The 21911-nt window shown below is 41.6% G+C and overlaps 1 protein-coding gene across 8 annotated transcripts in view; it reads right to left on the bottom strand.

Moving 5' to 3' along the window:
* The window catches only part of mybpc1 (myosin binding protein C1), a 46834-nt gene extending 36658 nt beyond the window's left edge, over window positions 1-10176 (bottom strand). For all 8 annotated transcript variants that reach the window (XM_034163372.1, XM_034163366.1, XM_034163368.1 and 5 more), the window contains exon 1: window positions 9922-10176. In XM_034163372.1, the coding sequence (XP_034019263.1) occupies window positions 9922-9943 (22 nt within the window). In that variant the 5' untranslated portion in view covers window positions 9944-10176. The remainder of the gene's footprint in view (window positions 1-9921) is intronic.
* Window positions 10177-21911: the final 11735 nt, after the last annotated feature.

The raw sequence follows: 21911 nt of genomic DNA, 5'->3' as shown, positions 1-21911 counted from the left end.
GGATGGAGGCCTCCTGATATGCAATTTGTTTGCCTTGCCCTGCCTTTTCAATACTTATGAAATTAATGACAGCAGGGAGTTAGCAAAAGAAACATGTTTAAATGTGTTTTTCAAAACACGTAGAGACTTAATGCAGGCCATCAGCACATCAAAGCATCTGCAAAGCCCTTGGCTGTTGTTAATGGTTTAGTAGACCACAGAGTTATTGGAGATTGTCTTGTACTCTTGGGAACATGAGGCAAGTCGTGGAATATCTGCAAGCGCAAGTTCCTTTTTTGTACCTCCTGGTTCAAAGGTGTCTTAACCACGGTCCTAGTGAGCCTAGAGTCATGTTAAAACCCTGATATAATCATGTCAGTGATATAATGTCCCAGTTGGGTTCCTTATTTGTAGTTTGGTGAAGCACCGCCCACACAAATCAGAACAATTCAAGTCGGCGCAGGAATGTGCGCTCTTATCCTGTATTTTTGCCATAACCCAATCTTGGATTTTCCCATCTTCTTCAAGTAGATGTTAGAAGTTTGACTGTCAAACCCATCGTAATCAAATCTCGACCTACGAAGGTGCCAGCTGAGGTAAATCAAACCCATTATCCCATTTGCTTGCATCTGTTTACCTTTGTGTTTCATGAAAGTCACCATAATATTCACCACACATTGTAGTACTAGTAGTAGGAGTGGCAGAAAGTATGCTGCCGGTACAATGATGCCACAAATTGCACCTTAATTAAAAAGGATGTGATTAAACCTGGTCAAGAGAGATTAGCCAATTTTTTTCCACTGGTTGCTTTCCTTAAGTCTATGGACATTCTTGGGGTTCAACTAACATAAACCTGCAGTATTTTCAAATGAATATGGATGTATTTATCATTGTAGCCAGCGGTTTCTGTGTTCTTTCTCACCGTCACTTACTTGGCAAGACAATTTGGACAAAGATTCGCTTTGAGATTATGCTTTAATTCTCCCAGCCATTGTTTCGTATAAGCATAAGATATAGCAGAGTGCATATACATGTTTTCTTGGCATTTTTAACATTTGTCACCTTCAAGAGTCAAAAGCCCAGTCAAGGTTTCAGTACTCATTTCTGGGCATTTATACTGGATTGTGGGAGATATACACTATATACTACCTGGCTCGCTTTTGTACTTGGAGATAGTCCACTATACCTATGTTCTGTGGACTCTTTTAAGAAGAAGCTCAAGACCTGTTTGTACAGACTTGCTTTTAACTAGTTTTATGGTATTGCTGTTTTTAGTTTCTGTATTTTTATTTCTGTGTTCTTAAATTCTTGTACAGCACTTTGTGATTTTATCTTGAAAGGTGCTATACAAATAAACTTTACTTACTTACTTATAGTAAAGCAAGAAAACACGAAATGGACAATAATACAGAAATCATAATAAATCTCAGAACATTAGTACCAACCATCAAAGGTTTGGACACACCTTCCCATTCAGTTAAATGGGAAAGTGTGTCCAAACCTTTGACTGGTGGTGTATTTATTTCCCGACAGTTCTTGGCTTCTGTCCAAATCAAACAATTGGTGAGGTTTTCCGAAATCAGGTTGTAGGCTGTCCTTTGATGTCAGGCTGGGGAGCATGTGCTGGTGTGGGACAGTAAGTCCTTTCTTCCTCTGATATGGATGATATCTGTCTGGTAATTTGAAACAACGATTGCTTGTAATTAAAGGAGAACAGCATCTCCACTTGGCTGAAGGAGTTTCGCTCTTACATCGCAGATCCCTCAGATGTTTCACTGTTTGGAATCTCAGGTGAATTTGGTGATTTGCAGATGACTGGTGGATCAGCTACCATAACCCTGGCATGGGATATATCTAACGTCCCAACAGACGGATCAGTCTCATAGAATTGCTCAAAGTAACAGACCCAGTGCGACAGTACTGCAGGACAGCGCCGTCACCCACTATAACTGCTTTGGAATGAGGTGTGTCGCCCTAAGGACGATCACAGAGCCGGTTTGGTAACAAATAGTTGGGGAAAAAGAAGTAGAAGAAATAGAGTGGGTGGAGCTAAAGAAAGATAGCAGTTATGGTGACCTCAGAAGGATGTTCCAACTTAGCAGGTTGAATGTACTACGTCATGAGGAGCATCATCACCAAGAGTATCTGAGTTTGCGAAGAATTCCCTTTGAATGAATCATGCTTTACCAATCTTCTCCACTGCTTGACATTAATGTGGAATCATTTTGACTTGATGCTTGTCTATTTGCAAAATTGTTTTTAAAGGACTCGTCATGGGCTCCTTTTATTACCATATGTTATTTGGCATTTTAACTTTCACCCTTTCAATCAGCCATTTTCCCATTTTACTTCTTGATTTCTGATCTTCCTTTAGAAGTTCCCCATGGGCATAAGTACTATATGTTATGTGCTGACGCGGGTCAGAGAACCAAACCAGCATCTGACAATGGCCCAGCGCTAAATAACCAGAAAGCGGTTCCAAGAAACAAATTTATTCCCCCTCATGTGCAATAATTCGTGTATAACATAAATATTCAGCTGTCTTGGCAACGTGAAGGACGGCGCGCTCTCCAGCGCCCAAATGGATCAAAGCCCGGCACTTCTGGACTCAGATTCACCGCCGAACACCCCCCAGGTGGATACGACAAACTGACTCTGTGAAGGACGGAAAAGGTGAGGTAAGTCAACAGAGCTACAACAAATATCCTTCAGAAGCACACACTATCAGCAACACATTCAGGTCTGAATTTAAGCTTTATGTAAATGAGCAGCTTCTCACAACAGGTGGAGGATCATCAATCCGTACGCCACAGCAGTGAGAAGCAAACTGCACAATTCTCATCAATGTTCAAATATACTGCGTAACAAAACGCCAAATTACTATTAACGATTATTCAGACGATAATCACCTCTGATGTGTGCTGACAGCATGTGTCCCTCACCCGTCCTCCTTCACAGGCACAATGTGTCAAACCCTGGCGTGGTCCTCAGCGTCTCACAACCGAACGTCACAAGGTCGAGTTCCCGGCAATTCTGCTCAAATCACTCATGGCTTAAATGCAGAACGCCATCTCATTATCTGCTTCAGCTGAAAGTCTTTAAGTCTGCACGTGAGCATCATCCACAGGTGCTGCAAGTTGTTAGGCCTGCACGTGAACATCCTCCACAGGTGCAGCCAATAGTTCTGATGAGGGTGAAGGACTCTTCCGCCAGCACCTTCTCCACAGAAAAAAACAGTTTGCATACCACCTGGAGAGCAAAGAAAAGAAAACAGCACCAAAATGTCCAGCCAAACCCCCCAACACACAACAGTACCCCCCCATCAACGGGAAGCCTCCCGGCGACTGAACAGACCAGGCCCGAGAACAGCACCTCCCTCCGGGGTCCACGACAAGAAGCAGGCGGTGTAACACCCCCAAAGTCCACAGCAGACAGCAGGACAGGGCACCGCGGCTGGAAGGCCGGCTGGCATCAACAAAAACCCCAAAAGAGTCCCAAGTACAACCTAACATACAAGAAAAATACAAAACCCACCCAAACCCTCCCCAGGGGACCGTCCCATCCAACCCCGGGAAGAAAAGAAAAACTCCCAAATCCAATAACCCAACATAGCCCCGACAATACAATACAAACACAATTTCACAAAGAAAAATAACAAACAACCCCTCCAGACGACGTGCAGAGCTCAACACCCCCCAGAAGACCTTTATCGCCAGTTCCAGGAGTAATAACCAAAGCCGGAATCCCACAGAGGTCCCCAGGTATACATGGAGCAACAGCGCCCCCCAGAGGACCGTACCATCAACCCCAGGAGGCACCCTCCCCACAACCCAGGAACCCCAGACCCGGCCACACTTGGCTAGTCGGCCCCACAAATCAATTCCCCCCCAGAGGACCGTCCCATCAACCCTGGAGGTGGAACCTGGAAGGAAACATAAAAAACACAAAAATCCAACCCCCGGTGGACTCCATTAAACCACCCCGGGGGCAAATAAAACAACCGGAAACCCTGTTACCCTCCCCAGCACCCTGAAAGACCCCAGATTATTCCCAGAGCCTATCGTCAGTACAATTCCGGCGAACGGCACAAAACTACCAAGCCGGGGAAGGAAACAGGAAAAACTAACCCAGTCCCATCCCCTAAGCGCAGCGGAAAACCGGAAATACGTCCGGTGCCCCTAAACCGACCATACCACCAGCCTATCGGGAGGGGTGGAACTACCGAAATAACGAACAGCACAGATCGGCCCACCTCGGCCCACCACTCCGACTGAGGTACGTTCCCGCTGCACTACACCCCGGTAACGCCAATGACGAACGGTCAAAGGCTCACCGGGGCTGGAGTGGAACCGGGTACCAACCAAACCCAAAAAACGCCCCTGACAACCCCCCCCCCCTAGGTGCAGAGGTTTTCTGAGAAACGCTCAGCGTAACCAACCTGCACCACCCCACAACCCAAAAGACAAACGGTCTTAGAGTACGTGAGGTTGGGGTTAGGGAAACAGGGAATTAAAAAACAACAAAACAAAACGACCCAATCCACAAACAAAAATTACCTAAGGTCAAATAATGAAGACATACGATTACCTGAGTCCAGCCGAGCTCCGAACTGCCAGTCGTTCACCCAACCAGAACAGCCTCTAATTCCCTAAACACTGTATAACCCCTACATGAAAACAAAAACAGAACCAAATAACTAAATAACCAAAGGTCTGCCTTTTATATATATATATATATATATATATATATATATATATATATATATATATATATATATATATATATATATATATATATATATTATGCCTGTCCAAAAACACCTGGAGATACGTCATCGTTATCTTTCTTGACGCTTATGTGACCGGGGCAATATGGCTGTTTCAGCTCGTCCGAGCTGCATGGGCTTCAACGTCTCCCGCATAAGGCTCCGGATGACCAATAATTGGTTTGGAAGCCGACTCTCTGGGTGACGGAGTTATCTGCACCGGTATCGATGGTGCCGCAACTGGAGCAGCAGGAAGCGGAACGGCTTGCGCTGCAAGCTCCTTAACGTGGGCATCTGTTTGTTTAATTCCATTTGCGAGATGCTGTAATTGCTCCCATATCTTCTCTAAGTGTTCTTGAACTCTTTCCGCAAATGGAACCGCTTCTGCCGCTGGGTCCATTTTGTACTGGCCGGGAACCACTGTTATGTGCTGACGCGGGTCAGAGAACCGAACCAGCATCTGACAATGGCCCAGCGCTAAATAACCAGAAAGCGGTTCCAAGAAACAAATTTATTCCCCCTCATGTGCAATAATTCGTGTATAACATAAATATTCAGCTGTCTTGGCAAGGTGAAGGACGGCGCGCTCTCCAGCGCCCAAATGGATCAAAGCCCAGCACTTCTGGACGATTCACCGCCGAACACCCCCCAGGTGGATACGACAAACTGACTCTGTGAAGGACGGAAAAGGTGAGGTAAGTCAACAGAGCTACAACAAATATCCTTCAGAGGCACCCACTATCAGCAACACATTCAGGTCTGAATTTAAGCTTTATGTAAATGAGCAGCTTCTCACAACAGGTGGAGGATCATCAATCCGTACACCACGGCAGTGAGAAGCAAACTGCACAATTCTCATCAGTGTTCAAATATACTGCGTAACAAAACGCCAAATTACTATTAACGATTATTCAGACGATAATCACCTCTGATGTGTGCTGACAGCATGTGTCCCACACCCGTCCTCCTTCACAGGCACGATGTGTCAAACCCTGGCGCGGTCCTCAGCGTCTCACAACCGAACGTCACAAGGTCGAGTTCCCGGCAGTTCTGCTCAAATCACTCATGGATTAAATGCAGAACGCCATCTCATTATCTGCTTCAGCTGAAAATCTTTAAGTCTGCACGTGAGCATCATCCACAGGTGCTGCAAGTTGTTAGGCCTGCACGTGAACATCCTCCACAGGTGCAGCCAATAGTTCTGATGAGGGTGAAGGACTCTTCCGCCAGCACCTTCTCCACAGAAAAAAACAGTTTGCATACCACCTGGAGAGCAAAGAAAAGAAAACAGCACCAAAATGTCCAGCCAAACCCCCCAACACACAACACTATAAGTCCTTTCGGCTGCTCCCTTGCATGTTGATTTGGCACAAGTTTTACACCAGATGCAACATGGCCCAAGCAGGGGGTCACCCCTTTGAGTCTGGTCTGCTTGAGGTTTCTTCCTCAGATGGAGTTTTTCCTTACCCCTGCTGCTCTGGGGGTTAGTAAGGTTAGACCTTACTTGTGTGAAGCACCTTGAGGCAACTCTGTTGTGATTTGGTGCTATATAAATGAAAATAAACTGAAAATTGAAATTGAAAATGCAGCTCCATGGTGAATGGTGCAGGGTGGGTTTGAACGGAGAACTTTCTCCAGTGGAAACAAGCGCACTGAACCGTTTGGCCGCCTTGTCAAAATTAGAATCACTCCCATCTCACGACCAAACAATGTGTCACTGGTCACCAGGTCACAATCCTGCAGGGTCGCATCATGTACCCGAGAATGAAACCGACTTGCTCTCTGTCTCATCTCTATTGAGATAATGAGAGTGGAGAAAGGTTTTGTTTTACCTCTGAGGATTCCCAGTGCAGCTGACAGGGTTACAGGTATTTTCAGCTGTTGCTCGCACTGGCGTGCAGACAGAAGAGCTCATACAGGCTCCTGCATTCAGCTTTGTTTTTCTTAATATAGGCTTATATCTCTGTCATAAAGATAGCCACGCTGTGGTTCTTTATTTTACTGATGCAGTAAGACCTATAAGGAGAAACATGTTGGCTCTTCGGAGTAGATGAGTATTTGTGTGACAATTAACCTTTGAAAGCCTTTCCTCTGTAGGATACAGTGGTTTTGATGTATGAGGTTGCGTTCTGTAACACAAAGCAACAGAACAGAGAAAGCGATCCAAAAGCGTGACAATAAATACTGTGAGGTGAGGACATGGGCATTTCTAGAACATAAACCCAATGCTTAGTGTGAAGGCAGCCGCAGGGAGGGTCACACTGGAAGGCCTCCGGGCACAAGGTCAGAGGTTTGATGGGAAAGCGGCCAACATCTGTGCAGTTCGTCGCATATCTAGGGTGACGGAACCACGTCTGCTTTTGTGTGCGTCTAAGCCAAAGGAAAGGTTGGGTGGCAGTGGCTTTGAGGAAGATGGCAGGGAATAAGGAATAGGGATTAAAACTGTGCTTGTTGTGAACTATTCCGAGGATAAGAAACCCAGTCCTCAAGTGATCCACTCGGACACTCAGCCAGCCATCTTCTCTTTTTCCAACTTGAGAGTGGGGGTATCTGAAACAACAGCTGCCTCCTTTTCTTCAGCTGTTCAGATTCATTTAAAGAACAATACATTTCTACCCTCATTTATCTGTTCCTCTGCGTTGTGCAGCTATTTATGGATAGTATTTGCATCAGACTGGAATCTGCTGCTGCTATTTTCCCGCTGCTTTGTCTCTGAGGGGATCAGGGGCGTTTATGGTGGAGCACGAACTGAACTGCAGCCACGCCACGCGCGATCTACAAATGTGCTGAAAATCAAAGTTCAAATAGTATTCATACTATCTGAGGCTACACTGTAAAACTCAATGAGTTAGTTGAACTCAAACCATTTGAGGAAACCGATTGCCTTAATTAAACCATTTGAGTTTGCCAACTTAAATAAAATAATTTTCAAAAATCAAATTGTTAAAGTTTTAGTAACTTAACAATTTATAGTTAATTAAACTTATATAAATCTAGTTTATGTTTTTCAATAGTCAAGTCCAGACTTAAGACGCACTTATTTTCCCTTTCATATGGCTAGCATACTGGTACAGTTTTGTTTTATGCTTTTTACTCTTTTAATTCATCTATTAGTAATTGGAGTGGGCCGCGGCCTCAACTTTACCTAAATTCTGGGTCTTTTAGTGAAGTTTAGGGCTAGTGGCCGGCGATCACCTTAGTATTTCTTTGTTTTTCTTGTTGTTTAATGCTGGCAAATTGTACAGTATTTTTTGTCTTTCTGATGCCTGATTCTGTTTTTCTCTCTGTTTAAGGTGCAGCTCCATCCAGAGATGGGAGTTGTGTTTGTGTTGGCGATCCTCCTGTCCTGTGTGCCAACAGCAATTCTTGTATATTTGTCCGTGAATTGTTCTGTAATTTATGTTTGTAGCATGGCCCAAGCAGAGGGTCACCCCTTTGAGTCTGGTCTGCTTGAGGTTTCTTCCTCAGAGGGAGTTTTTCCTTACCACTGTTGCTCTGGGGGTTGGTAAGGTTAGACCTTGCCTGTGTGAAGCACTTTGAGGCAACTCTGTTGTGATTTGGTGCTATATAAATGAAAATAAATTGAAATTGAATTGAATTGAAATTAAAATTGAAAAAATAAAAAAGTGACAGAAATTTCTGCCAAACAAAATTGCATTACATTTTGGATTAGTTTTTTGATGCATTCTTTGGTTTACTTGTTGACTCTGCATTGTGTTGTTATGACTCCGCCCATTCGCTCCCCTTGGGTGTGAACTCGCAATCTCCAGCATGGAAGTCGGACTTTCTGACCAGAAGACTAAAATCTAAAAATTCTTTAACAACATATGCACAGTGACACCTGCTGGCCTCTGTTACATAAACTCAATTAAAATTAGTGAATGGAATGCACTGGAAATACATCAACAGCGCTTAAATACCCCAAAACTTTAAATGCACTTAAAGGAACTGAGTTGTTATGACAACAATTAATTTTTGAGTTAGTTTAATTCATGCAAATGAGTGACTGTAACTTTTTTCAAAGTTTGAGTTACATTAACTTAATTATTGTATTAACATGAACTGTTCGGTTTAACAGTGTACTTGGGCGAACTCTTGCATGTTCTTGCTTACAAATTCCCACATAGCAAACCGGACTAAACCCCGGGTAGTGTGGCTTTTACTGGCTTTCACGACTTGCAGTTGGCTGTTTCAAATTGCCAAGGTTCATCTCTCCAAATGTCTCGATGCCAAGAAAATAGCTTCCATGTGAAGGCAATGCTTTAATCCCTCCCATTCCAACATGTAATCCCCACCGTCCAAACAGGAAAGAAGGGTCTTTAAATTATTCCTGATGTGTCAGGAATTGCTACAGAGAGATCAAAGGTCTTTTGATGGATACTGAGTTTATTAAAAAGCATGTATCAGCTCTCGTCAGAGAGGTTTCCAAGATCTAAACAACCCCCCCAAACAGCTGCACTAATGGAGGAGAGGAGTAATATCATATCATAATGACAGACAGGATTGGATTAAAAGAGAATGTTGATGGATGTGATGATACAGACTCGTGTTATGGGGTAGAGAATAGCCCCAAAGTCAGGGCAGGGCAGGGGATGGGCTAAGATGCTATGTGTGGTTGAATATGGACTTGAATTATGGGAGGTGGGAGGGGGCAGGTGCAACGGATCCAGTTTGGTTCTGAAATAAGACGATGGTCATCTCGCGTCATTCACCAGCACGGCAAATACATGTAGGCCAAACTGTATTATTAATCCCGAGCTGCACAGCAGTTGATTAGTTCATGCAAATTGCATCATCCGTTGGCTCAGCGTAGCATCAGGCTGCAGCGCTCATCAACACCTCTATGTCTCAATGCAAGAGAGGAATCTGGCAATCCCGACACCGGCGACAGTCGTATTGTTTTTCAAAACACTTGCATCAAAAACACAGTCAAAGTGACTTTCAGGATTTCGGCAATCTGGGGAACAGACCTCTCCTTAAAGAGATGAAGCTAAATGCAGCACGTGACAATTCAAAAACAGTCAAATATCAGCAAGCAAACTGCAGGCAAAGTTGTGCCAACACAAAAAAAAAGTATTCTTTTTTTCCTTCTTCTTTTTTGGGTGATTGATACATGCTTTGATGTTATTGCCACAGGAAACACAATTATCCTGTCCTCACTGTGCCAAAGCTCCTACCTTTCTTCATGGGCTCTGGCATCTTGAGCCGCTGTTCCAAGAATAGTGTCAAGGAGTCAAAAGGTGTTGGAGGAAACCTTCAGATCACGGTAAGTGCGGGAGGCCAGGGAAGCACGGAAGCTCTTAGTCCAGCAGGGAGTGAGATGACAAGGAGACACTAGCTGATAGAACCTCTAGGACCCTCGGGTCAGAGTGATGGGAGATGAGGGGATCACAGGGATATGGCACTGAAATCTCAGTGGGGGAGGAGAGGAGGAATAGTGACTGATCCTGCAGGGTCAAGCTTTCGGGCCTTATATAGAGAGTTGGCATGCTCCTCCTTTCTCTTTGCTCCTTTGGACAGCCCTGTCCTACACCTACTGTGGCATCATTGTTCCCTATGATTGGCTGCTGTAGCCACGTTTTTGATGAGGATACTTTCAGGATTTTGTTGTGTTTCCATGGAATTCATGACATATTCTCTATGGTTAGTAATGACCTACTTTACTGCTTTATTACTTCCGCCAAGGACGTAATAAAATCATTTGTGTTTATTGATGTATTTGTCTGTCTGTCTGTTAGCAGGATCACGTCAAAACTACTGCATGGATTTTGATGAAATTTTCACCACAGATAGATATTAGGCCTTGGAAGACTCCATTAAATTTTGTAGGGGATCCTAATCCGGATTGTGGATCAAGATTTCACTATATATAGGCTTTGAAGGATTATGTAAAAATAAATAAATAATACTTCATGGCTTCTCACCAGATTTGCACCACAGATAGATATTAGGCCATGGAAATTTCCATTAAATTTTGGAGGTGATCATAATCCGGATTTTGGATCAAGATTTCACTATATATAGGCTTTGAAGAATGACATAAAAAAAAAACTTAATGGATTCTCAACAAATTTGCACCACAGATAGATATTAGGTCATGGAAGACTCCATTAAATTTTGTAGGGGATCCTAATCTGGATTCTGGATCAAGATTTCATTATATATAGGCTTTGAATGATTACATAAAAATAAATAAATAAATAAATAATACTTCATGGCTTCTCACCAAATTTGCACCACAGATAGATATTAAGCCATGGAAGACTCCATTAAATTTTGGAGGTGATCATAATCCGGATTCTGGATCAAGATTTCACTATGGGAAAGAGTAGTAGAAGCTAGGCTTAGAAAACAGGTGAAGATCTGTGAGCAGCAATATGGTTTCATGCCGAGAAAGAGCACTACAGATGCAATGTTTGCTCTGAGAATACTGTTGGAAAAGTACAGAGAAGGACAGAAAGAGTTACATTGTGTGTTTGTGGACTTAGAAAAAGCTTATGATAGGGTGCCAAGAGAAGAGTTGTGGCATTGTATGAGGAAGTCTGGAGTGGCAGAGAAGTATGTTAGGGTAGTACAGGACATGTACAAGAATAGTGTGACAGCGGTGAGATGCGCAGTCGGAATGACAGACTCATTCAAGGTGGAGGTGGGATTACACCAAGGATCAGCTCTGAGTCCTTTCTTGTTTGCAGTGGTGATGGACAGGTTGACAGATGAGATCAGACAGGAGTCCCCATGGACTATGATGTTTGCAGATGACATTGTGATCTGTAGTGAGAGTAGAGAGCAAGTTGAGTCTAGTCTGGAGAAGTGGAGATATGCTTTGGAGAGAAGGGGAATGAAAGTCAGTAGAAGCAAGACTGAGTACATGTGTGTGAATGAGAGGGAGCCCAGTGGAATAGTGCAGTTACAAGGAGTAGAAGTGGTGAAAGTAGATGAGTTTAAATATTTGGGGTCAACTGTTCAAAGTAATGGAGAGTGTGGTAGAGAGGTGAAGAAGAGAGTGCAGGCAGGGTGGAGTGGGTGGAGAAAGGTGGCAGGAGTGATTTGTGACCGAAGAATATCAGCAAGAGTGAAAGGGAAAGTTTATAAAACAGTAGTGAGACCAGCTATGTTGTATGGTTTAGAGACAGTGGCACTAACAAAAAGACAGGAGGCAGAGCTGGAGGTGGCAGAGCTGAAGATGTTGAGATTCTCTTTGGGAGTGACAAGAATGGACAAGATTAGGAGTGAACATATCAGAGGGACAGCTCAGGTGGGACGGTTTGGAGACAAAGTCAGAGGCAAGATTGAGATGGTTTGGACATGTGCAGAGGAGGGACCCAGGGTATATAGGGAGAAGGATGCTGAGGATGGAGCCACCAGGCAGGAGGAGAAGAGGGAGACCAAAGAGGAGGTTCATGGATGTGCTGAGAGAGGACATGCAGGTGGTTGGTGTGACAGAGGAAGATACAGAGGACAGGGTGAGATGGAAACGATTGATCTGCTGTGGCGACCCCTAACGGGAACAGCCGAAAGACCACGAAGAAGAATAGGCTTTGAAGAATGACATAAAAAAAAAAAAACTTAATGGATTCTCAACAAATTTGCACCACAGATAGATATTAGGCCATGGAAGACTCCATTAAATTTTGTAGGGGATCCTAATCTGGATTCTGGATCAAGATTTCACTATATATAGGCTTTGAAGGATTATGTAAAAAAAAAACAAAAAAAAAAACTTAATGGATTCTCACCAAATTCGCACCACAGATAGATATTAGGCCATGAAAGACCCCACTCAATTTTGGAGGTGATCTGAATCCGGATTCTGGATCAGGATTTCAATTTATACGCTTCACTTTGTCGGATTTTGTGTATTACGTCAAAGCTATGTTTCTGTGAAGGCTCTCAGTTGTCCAGGTGGTTTCCATAGTAGAGAAGCTTGAATCTTCGACTGGACTGGGTTGCTTGACGCGAGGACATTTCGCCAGTGTTGTTTCTAGATAGATAGATAGATATTTTATTTATTCAGCGACAGAAATAGCAGCAGCAGCAGCAGCATCAGCAGCAACTGCAGCAACTACAACAGCAACAGAGTCTGTAATTTATAAGACACATCAAAAAACACAAGAAATTTAAACATATAAAACAAACTCAAACAAATAACAAACAAATAACCCAACAATGCAACTGAAAGGGTGTGGGCAGAAGCAGAAGCTTATAAACGCCCACCCCGTACATCATACAATATTTAAATGCAAACACAATCACACACGATACAAATGTAGCACTATTAACAAACCAAAATACAAAGGCAAAAAAGAAACAAATATATTATTCACCATTATTATAACCAGAAATTATTAATTTTTTATAACACTTCTTAAAACAGGCCAATGATCCACATAATTTAATTTCCACAGGACATTCATTCCAAATCTTCACCCCTCTAACTGAAGCACAATCTATATCCCAATTCCCTACTCTTAAACAAGTTCTGGACATAAAAGGGCAAAGCCTGGTTATTAGCTTTGTACAAAGTTTGTATCAGAATATAATCCACTAAATCCCTAAATTTCAATAAATTTCAATTCCTAAACATGGAATGTGTTGACTCAAAATGATGTATATTACCAATAATTCTGATGGCACGTTTTTGTAGAAGAAATACAGGATTAGTGTTAGATTTATAGGTATTACCCCAAAGTTCAATACAATATATCATATATGGTACAATTAAAGCATGATATAATGTAAGTAACCCAACCTGGGACAATATGTCCCGAACCCTATACATAATAGCAATAGATTTGGACATTTTTAACTTTATGTAATTTATATGGGGTTTCCAACAAAGTCTATTATCAATTATAACACCTAAGAATTTATACTCAGATACTGTCTGTATTTCGATATTATTGATAGTAACATTTTTACATTTGGGCATAAATTTATTTCCAAAAATCATACATTTAGTTTTTCCAAGATGAAGTGACAATTTATTAGCATTAAACCAAGCCATAAATTTCCCCAGTTCATCTTGCATAATGTCCAAAAGCTGTTCAAGATTATCCCCGCTACAAAACACAGACGTATCATCAGCAAAAAGAATGCACCTCAATACCCGTGAAACCAAACAAATATAATTTATATATAAAATAAATAACAAAGGACCTAACACCGAACCTTGAGGCACCCCACACGTGATTTCCCTGAATTCAGAATCAATGTTATTATATTGAACATACTGATACCGACCATGTAAATAACTATCAATCCAATCATATGCTAAACCTCTGATTCCATATTTCACCAATTTCTGGAGCTGATCATACACTCTGTTCTTATCACTCCAATTCCCTTTTGTTTTGGACCCATGTGTTGATTTGGCACAAAATTGACACTGGATGCCCTTTTTGACACAACTCCAGATGTACCTGGGGAATGGGACACGGGTGATCTTTAACAGGGAACCTTCATCTTTAGGAAGCAGTCGTGCTAACAGCTTGCACCACTGCGCTCCGGCAAGATACAAATCCACTCCTGCAGCCTCTAATTTAGAAAATATCATTGTCCAAGTCGTCAATTTAACCGTAAAGTTGCGCGCACCCCCCCCATTTGTTCCTTCATCAGAATGTACTTGCATATATACTGTGAAAAGAAATCCTGTTCCTTTACATTCAGACTGCATTGTTTCAAAGCAAGAATTGTAATATGAACTGGAATTCTATTGGAATAAGTTTGGAAGGCTAAAATGTTTGCTGGGGATTGTTACAAATATCAAATGAAATTATACTCATCATGACCATGTTTTCAAGATCGGGTATCTTGACTTACTAGGTGGGCACCAGATCTTGGTTTTGGAAGTGAATGAAACTGACAAAGAAGCTCATTTCAAGCTGCATGTAACTTCAACCGCACTTGCTAATTTCCATTATGCATGTGATGATAAGACTACTTACTCCCTGCAAGAAATTCAGACATGTCCAGCAGGTGGCAGATGAGTGTAACCTGCAACCAGCTATAGTTATTATGTGTGGACCTATGGACCAGTGTCTCGGTTCGTATGGAGGGATTGTGTGTAATTTATCAGAAAACAGATGACACAATAAGCTACTGGAGCCACAACGGATGTTTGATGAAAAATCCTGTATTACACTTATTTACAATAACAAATAAAATAAATGATTTCAACAAAAGGAGTTCTTTGTTTCTTTTTTCCCGTTCTTTTTCTTATAAACATAGTTCAGTTAAATTACTCCTTGTGATGATCAATCAATCAATCAATTTTTTTATATAGCGCCAAATCACAACAAACAGTTGCCCCAAGGCGCTTTATATTGTAAGGCAAGGCCATACAATAATTATGTAAAACCCCAACGGTCAAAACGACCCCCTGTGAGCAAGCACTTGGCTACAGTGGGAAGGAAAAACTCCCTTTTAACAGGAAGAAACCTCCAGCAGAACCAGGCTCAGGGAGGGGCAGTCTTCTGCTGGGACTGGTTGGGGCTGAGGGAGAGAACCAGGAAAAAGACATGCTGTGGAGGGGAGCAGAGATCGATCACTAATGATTAAATGCAGAGTGGTGCATACAGAGCAAAAAGAGAAAGAAACAGTGCATCATGGGAACCCCCCAGCAGTCTACGTCTATAGCAGCATAACTAAGGGATGGTTCAGGGTCACCTGATCCAGCCCTAACTATAAGCTTTAGCAAAAAGGAAAGTTTTAAGCCTAATCTTAAAAGTAGAGAGGGTGTCTGTCTCCCTGATCTGAATTGGGAGCTGGTTCCACAGGAGAGGAGCCTGAAAGCTGAAGGCTCTGCCTCCCATTCTACTCTTACAAACCCTAGGAACTACAAGTAAGCCTGCAGTCTGAGAGCGAAGCGCTCTATTGGGGTGATATGGTACTACGAGGTCCCTAAGATAAGATGGGACCTGATTATTCAAAACCTTATAAGTAAGAAGAAGAATTTTAAATTCTATTCTAGAATTAACAGGAAGCCAATGAAGAGAGGCCAATATGGGTGAGATATGCTCTCTCCTTCTAGTCCCCGTCAGTACTCTAGCTGCAGCATTTTGAATTAACTGAAGGCTTTTTAGGGAACTTTTAGGACAACCTGATAATAATGAATTACAATAGTCCAGCCTAGAGGAAATAAATGCATGAATTAGTTTTTCAGCATCACTCTGAGACAAGACCTTTCTGATTTTAGAGATATTGCGTAAATGCAAAAAAGCAGTCCTACATATTTGTTTAATATGCGCTTTGAATGACATATCCTGATCAAAAATGACTCCAAGATTTCTCACAGTATTACTAGAGGTCAGGGTAATGCCATCCAGAGTAAGGATCTGGTTAGACACCATGTTTCTAAGATTTGTGGGGCCAAGTACAATAACTTCAGTTTTATCTGAGTTTAAAAGCAGGAAATTAGAGGTCATCCATGTCTTTATGTCTGTAAGACAATCCTGCAGTTTAGCTAATTGGTGTGTGTCCTCTGGCTTCATGGATAGATAAAGCTGGGTATCATCTGCGTAACAATGAAAATTTAAGCAATACCGTCTAATAATACTGCCTAAGGGAAGCATGTATAAAGTGAATAAAATTGGTCCTAGCACAGAACCTTGTGGAACTCCATAATTAACTTTAGTCTGTGAAGAAGATTCCCCATTTACATGAACAAATTGTAATCTATTAGACAAATATGATTCAAACCACCGCAGCGCAGTGCCTTTAATACCTATGGCATGCTCTAATCTCTGTAATAAAATTTTATGGTCAACAGTATCAAAAGCAGCACTGAGGTCTAACAGAACAAGCACAGAGATGAGTCCACTGTCCGAGGCCATAAGAAGATCATTTGTAACCTTCACTAATGCTGTTTCTGTACTATGATGAATTCTAAAACCTGACTGAAACTCTTCAAATAGATCATTCCTCTGCAGATGATCAGTTAGCTGTTTTACAACTACCCTTTCAAGAATTTTTGAGAGAAAAGGAAGGTTGGAGATTGGCCTATAATTAGCTAAGATAGCTGGGTCAAGTGATGGCTTTTTAAGTAATGGTTAAATTACTGCCACCTTAAAAGTTTTAAGCCTAATCTTAAAAGTAGAGAGGGTGTCTGTCTCCCTGATCTGAATTGGGAGCTGGTTCCACAGGAGAGGAGCCTGAAAGCTGAAGGCTCTGCCTCCCATTCTACTCTTACAAACCCTAGGAACTACAAGTAAGCCTGCAGTCTGAGAGCGAAGCGCTCTATTGGGGTGATATGGTACTACGAGGTCCCTAAGATAAGATGGGACCTGATTATTCAAAACCTTATAAGTAAGAAGAAGAATTTTAAATTCTATTCTAGAATTAACAGGAAGCCAATGAAGAGAGGCCAATATGGGTGAGATATGCTCTCTCCTTCTAGTCCCCGTCAGTACTCTAGCTGCAGCATTTTGAATTAACTGAAGGCTTTTTAGGGAACTTTTAGGACAACCTGATAATAATGAATTACAATAGTCCAGCCTAGAGGAAATAAATGCATGAATTAGTTTTTCAGCATCACTCTGAGACAAGACCTTTCTGATTTTAGAGATATTGCGTAAATGCAAAAAAGCAGTCCTACATATTTGTTTAATATGCGCTTTGAATGACATATCCTGATCAAAAATGACTCCAAGATTTCTCACAGTATTACTAGAGGTCAGGGTAATGCCATCCAGAGTAAGGATCTGGTTAGACACCATGTTTCTAAGATTTGTGGGGCCAAGTACAATAACTTCAGTTTTATCTGAGTTTAAAAGCAGGAAATTAGAGGTCATCCATGTCTTTATGTCTGTAAGACAATCCTGCAGTTTAGCTAATTGGTGTGTGTCCTCTGGCTTCATGGATAGATAAAGCTGGGTATCATCTGCGTAACAATGAAAATTTAAGCAATACCGTCTAATAATACTGCCTAAGGGAAGCATGTATAAAGTGAATAAAATTGGTCCTAGCACAGAACCTTGTGGAACTCCATAATTAACTTTAGTCTGTGAAGAAGATTCCCCATTTACATGAACAAATTGTAATCTATTAGACAAATATGATTCAAACCACCGCAGCGCAGTGCCTTTAATACCTATGGCATGCTCTAATCTCTGTAATAAAATTTTATGGTCAACAGTATCAAAAGCAGCACTGAGGTCTAACAGAACAAGCACAGAGATGAGTCCACTGTCCGAGGCCATAAGAAGATCATTTGTAACCTTCACTAATGCTGTTTCTGTACTATGATGAATTCTAAAACCTGACTGAAACTCTTCAAATAGATCATTCCTCTGCAGATGATCAGTTAGCTGTTTTACAACTACCCTTTCAAGAATTTTTGAGAGAAAAGGAAGGTTGGAGATTGGCCTATAATTAGCTAAGATAGCTGGGTCAAGTGATGGCTTTTTAAGTAATGGTTTAATTACTGCCACCTTAAAAGCCTGTGGTACATAGCCAACTAACAAAGATAGATTGATCATATTTAAGATCGAAGCATTAAATAATGGTAGGGCTTCCTTGAGCAGCCTGGTAGGAATGGGGTCTAATAAACATGTTGATGGTTTGAATGAAGTAACTAATGAGAATAACTCAGACAGAACAATCGGAGAGAAAGAGTCTAACCAAATACCGGCATCACTGAAAGCAGCCAAAGATAACGATACGTCTTTGGGATGGTTATGAGTAATTTTTTCTCTAATAGTTAAAATTTTGTTAGCAAAGAAAGTCATGAAGTCATTACTAGTTAAAGTTAATGGAATACTCAGCTCAATAGAGCTCTGACTCTTTGTCAGCCTGGCTACAGTGCTGAAAAGAAACCTGGGGTTGTTCTTATTTTCTTCAATTAGTGATGAGTAGAAAGATGTCCTAGCTTTACGGAGGGCTTTTTTATAGAGCAACAGACTCTTTTTCCAGGCTAAGTGAAGATCTTCTAAATTAGTGAGACGCCATTTCCTCTCCAACTTACGGGTTATCTGCTTTAAGCTACGAGTTTGTGAGTTATACCACGGAGTCAGACACTTCTGATTTAAAGCTCTCTTTTTCAGAGGAGCTACAGCATCCAAAGTTGTCTTCAATGAGGATGCAAAACTATTGACGAGATACTCTATCTCCCTTACAGAGTTTAGGTAGCTACTCTGCACTGTGTTGGTATATGGCATTAGAGAACATAAAGAAGGAATCATATCCTTAAACCTAGTTACAGCGCTTTCTGAAAGACTTCTAGTGTAATGAAACTTATTCCCCACTGCTGGGTAGTCCATCAGAGTAAATGTAAATGTTATTAAGAAATGATCAGACAGAAGGGAGTTTTCAGGGAATACTGTTAAGTCTTCTATTTCCATACCATAAGTCAGAACAAGATCTAAGATATGATTAAAGTGGTGGGTGGACTCATTTACTTTTTGAGCAAAGCCAATAGAGTCTAATAATAGATTAAATGCAGTGTTGAGGCTGTCATTCTCAGCATCTGTGTGAATGTTAAAATCGCCCACTATAATTATCTTATCTGAGCTAAGCACTAAGTCAGACAAAAGGTCTGAAAATTCACAGAGAAACTCACAGTAACGACCAGGTGGACGATAGATAATAACAAATAAAACTGGTTTTTGGGACTTCCAATTTGGATGGACAAGACTAAGAGACAAGCTTTCAAATGAATTAAAGCTCTGTTAGGGTTTTGGATTAATTAATAAACTGGAATGGAAGATTGCTGCTAATCCTCCGCCCCGGCCCGTGCTACGAGCATTCTGACAGTTAGTGTGACTCGGGGGTGTTGACTCATTTAAACTAACATATTCATCCTGCTGTAACCAGGTTTCTGTTAGGCAGAATAAATCAATATGTTGATCAATTATTATATCATTTACCAACAGGGACTTAGAAGAGAGAGACCTAATGTTTAATAGACCACATTTAACTGTTTTAGTCTGTGGTGCAGTTGAAGGTGCTATATTATTTTTTCTTTTTGAATTTTTATGCTTAGATAGATTTTTGCTGGTTATTGGTAGTCTGGGAGCAGGCACCATCTCTACGGGGATGGGGTAATGAGGGGATGGCAGGGGGAGAGAAGCTGCAGAGAGGTGTGTAAGACTACAACTCTGCTTCCTGGTCCCAACCCTGGATAGTCACGGTTTGGAGGATTTAAGAAAATTGGCCAGATTTCTAGAAATGAGAGCTGCTCCATCCAAAGTGGGATGGATGCCGTCTCTCCTAACAAGACCAGGTTTTCAGTGATGATCAATAAAGTCTCTAGTCTTTAGTCAATTAGTCAATAAAATAATAGGTCTAAGTAATAAGTCATTATAAGTTGTGGTGTATAACTTTATCTGTCTATTCTTTCAGTCATTCCATTTTGCAGGGTATGTGTCCAGACAAGCCTAGGAATGTGCTATGAGTCGTGGAGTGACAGGACAAAATCCCAACGGACAAAATCCCAACTCCTTATTAGAAAAGTGGACAAAATCCCAACAGACAAAATCCCAACTCCTTATTACAAAACTGGATAAAATCCCAACGGACAAAATCCCAGGGGACAGAATCCCAACTCCTTATTACAAAAGTGGATAAAATCCCAATGGACAAAATCCCAGTGGACAGAATCCCAACTCCTTATTACAAAAGTGGACAAAATCCCAACGGACAAAATCCCAACTCCTTATTACAAAAGTGGACAAAATCCCAACGGACAAAATCCCAGCGGACAGAATCCTAACTCCTTATTACAAAAGTGGACAGAATCCCAACTCCTTATTACAAAAGTGGATAAAATCCCAACTGACAAAATCCCAGTGGACAGAATCCCAACTCCTTATTACAAAAGTGAACAAAATCCCAACTCCTTATTACAAAAGAGGACAGAATTCCAACTCCTTATTACAAAAGTGGACAAAATCCCAACGGACAAAATCCCAACTCCTTATTACGAAAGTGGACAAAATCCCAACTCCTTAATACAAAAGTGGATAAAATCCCAACTGACAAAATCCGAGTGGACAGAATCCCAACTCCTTATTACAAAAGTGAACAAAATCCCAACTCCTTATTACAAAAGTGGACAGAATCCCAACTCCTTATTACAAAAGTGGACAGAATCCCAACTCCTTATTACAAAAGTGGACAGAATCCCAAGTCCTTATTACAAAAGTGGTTAAAATCCATCCATCCATCCATCCATCTTCTACCGCTTAGTCCAATCAAGGGTCGCGGGGGGCTGGAGCCTATCCCAGCAGTCATAGGGCGTGAGGCGGGGTACACCCAGGACAGGATGCCAGTCTGTCGCAGGGCCACAAACAGACAAACAAACACAGACACACCCACAAATCCCAACCGACAAAATCCCAGTGGACAGAATACCAAGTCCTTATTACAAAGTGAACAAAATCCCAACTCCTTAATACAAAAGTGGCCAAAAACCCAACGGACAAAATCCCAGTGGACAGAATCCCAACTCCTTATTGCAAAAGTGGACAAAATCCCAATGGACAAAATCCCAGCGAACAGAATCCCAACTCCTTATTACAAAAGTGGACAAAATCCCAGTCTCATGAATAAATATAAATATAAAATATAATAGGGTTAGTGTACTACATTAATGTAGTTGACACCTCTAAACAACTATGGTGTCATCTCAACACTTGCTCAGGTTTGGGCACCTGATAATCTGATCACTACTTTGAAAATGATGAAAATTCTTAATAAGTGAGATGGGACTTTGGAATGAAAGTGGGATTTTGTCCATTTTTGTAATAAGGAGTTGGGATTATGTCGACTGAGTTATTGTCCGTTGGGATTTTGTCATGGAATTGAGTTGTGGTATTGATCTTAGCAGATCTGGAGTTGCTGATGGTGCCCCATAAATTAATTTAATTTAGTCCTGGTTACATCTTACCGCAGCACCACTTTTTTTCTGTTCTGTAGAAAATCCAGGCAGAAAATGCTGCTGCTGATCCTGATCCTGATCCTACACCAGGGATCTTCAACCCTGTGGAAGATCCTGTTCTTGGAGCATTCCAGGTTTGTACATTTTGCACCTGGACCAGGTGTGTTCATCCAATCAAAAGCTAGAACTGGGATTAACTGGACCTGAATAATATGCAATCAAGCATGCACACAGCAGGGAGAGATGATTGGATTAGCGCTCAGGTGCTAGGGGTGTATTGCCCAGTAACGCAAG

This window comes from Thalassophryne amazonica, chromosome 22, assembly GCF_902500255.1.
Source record: "Thalassophryne amazonica chromosome 22, fThaAma1.1, whole genome shotgun sequence".
Lineage (NCBI taxonomy): Eukaryota > Metazoa > Chordata > Actinopteri > Batrachoidiformes > Batrachoididae > Thalassophryne > Thalassophryne amazonica.
This window is presented reverse-complemented; position numbering and strand designations above follow the sequence as displayed.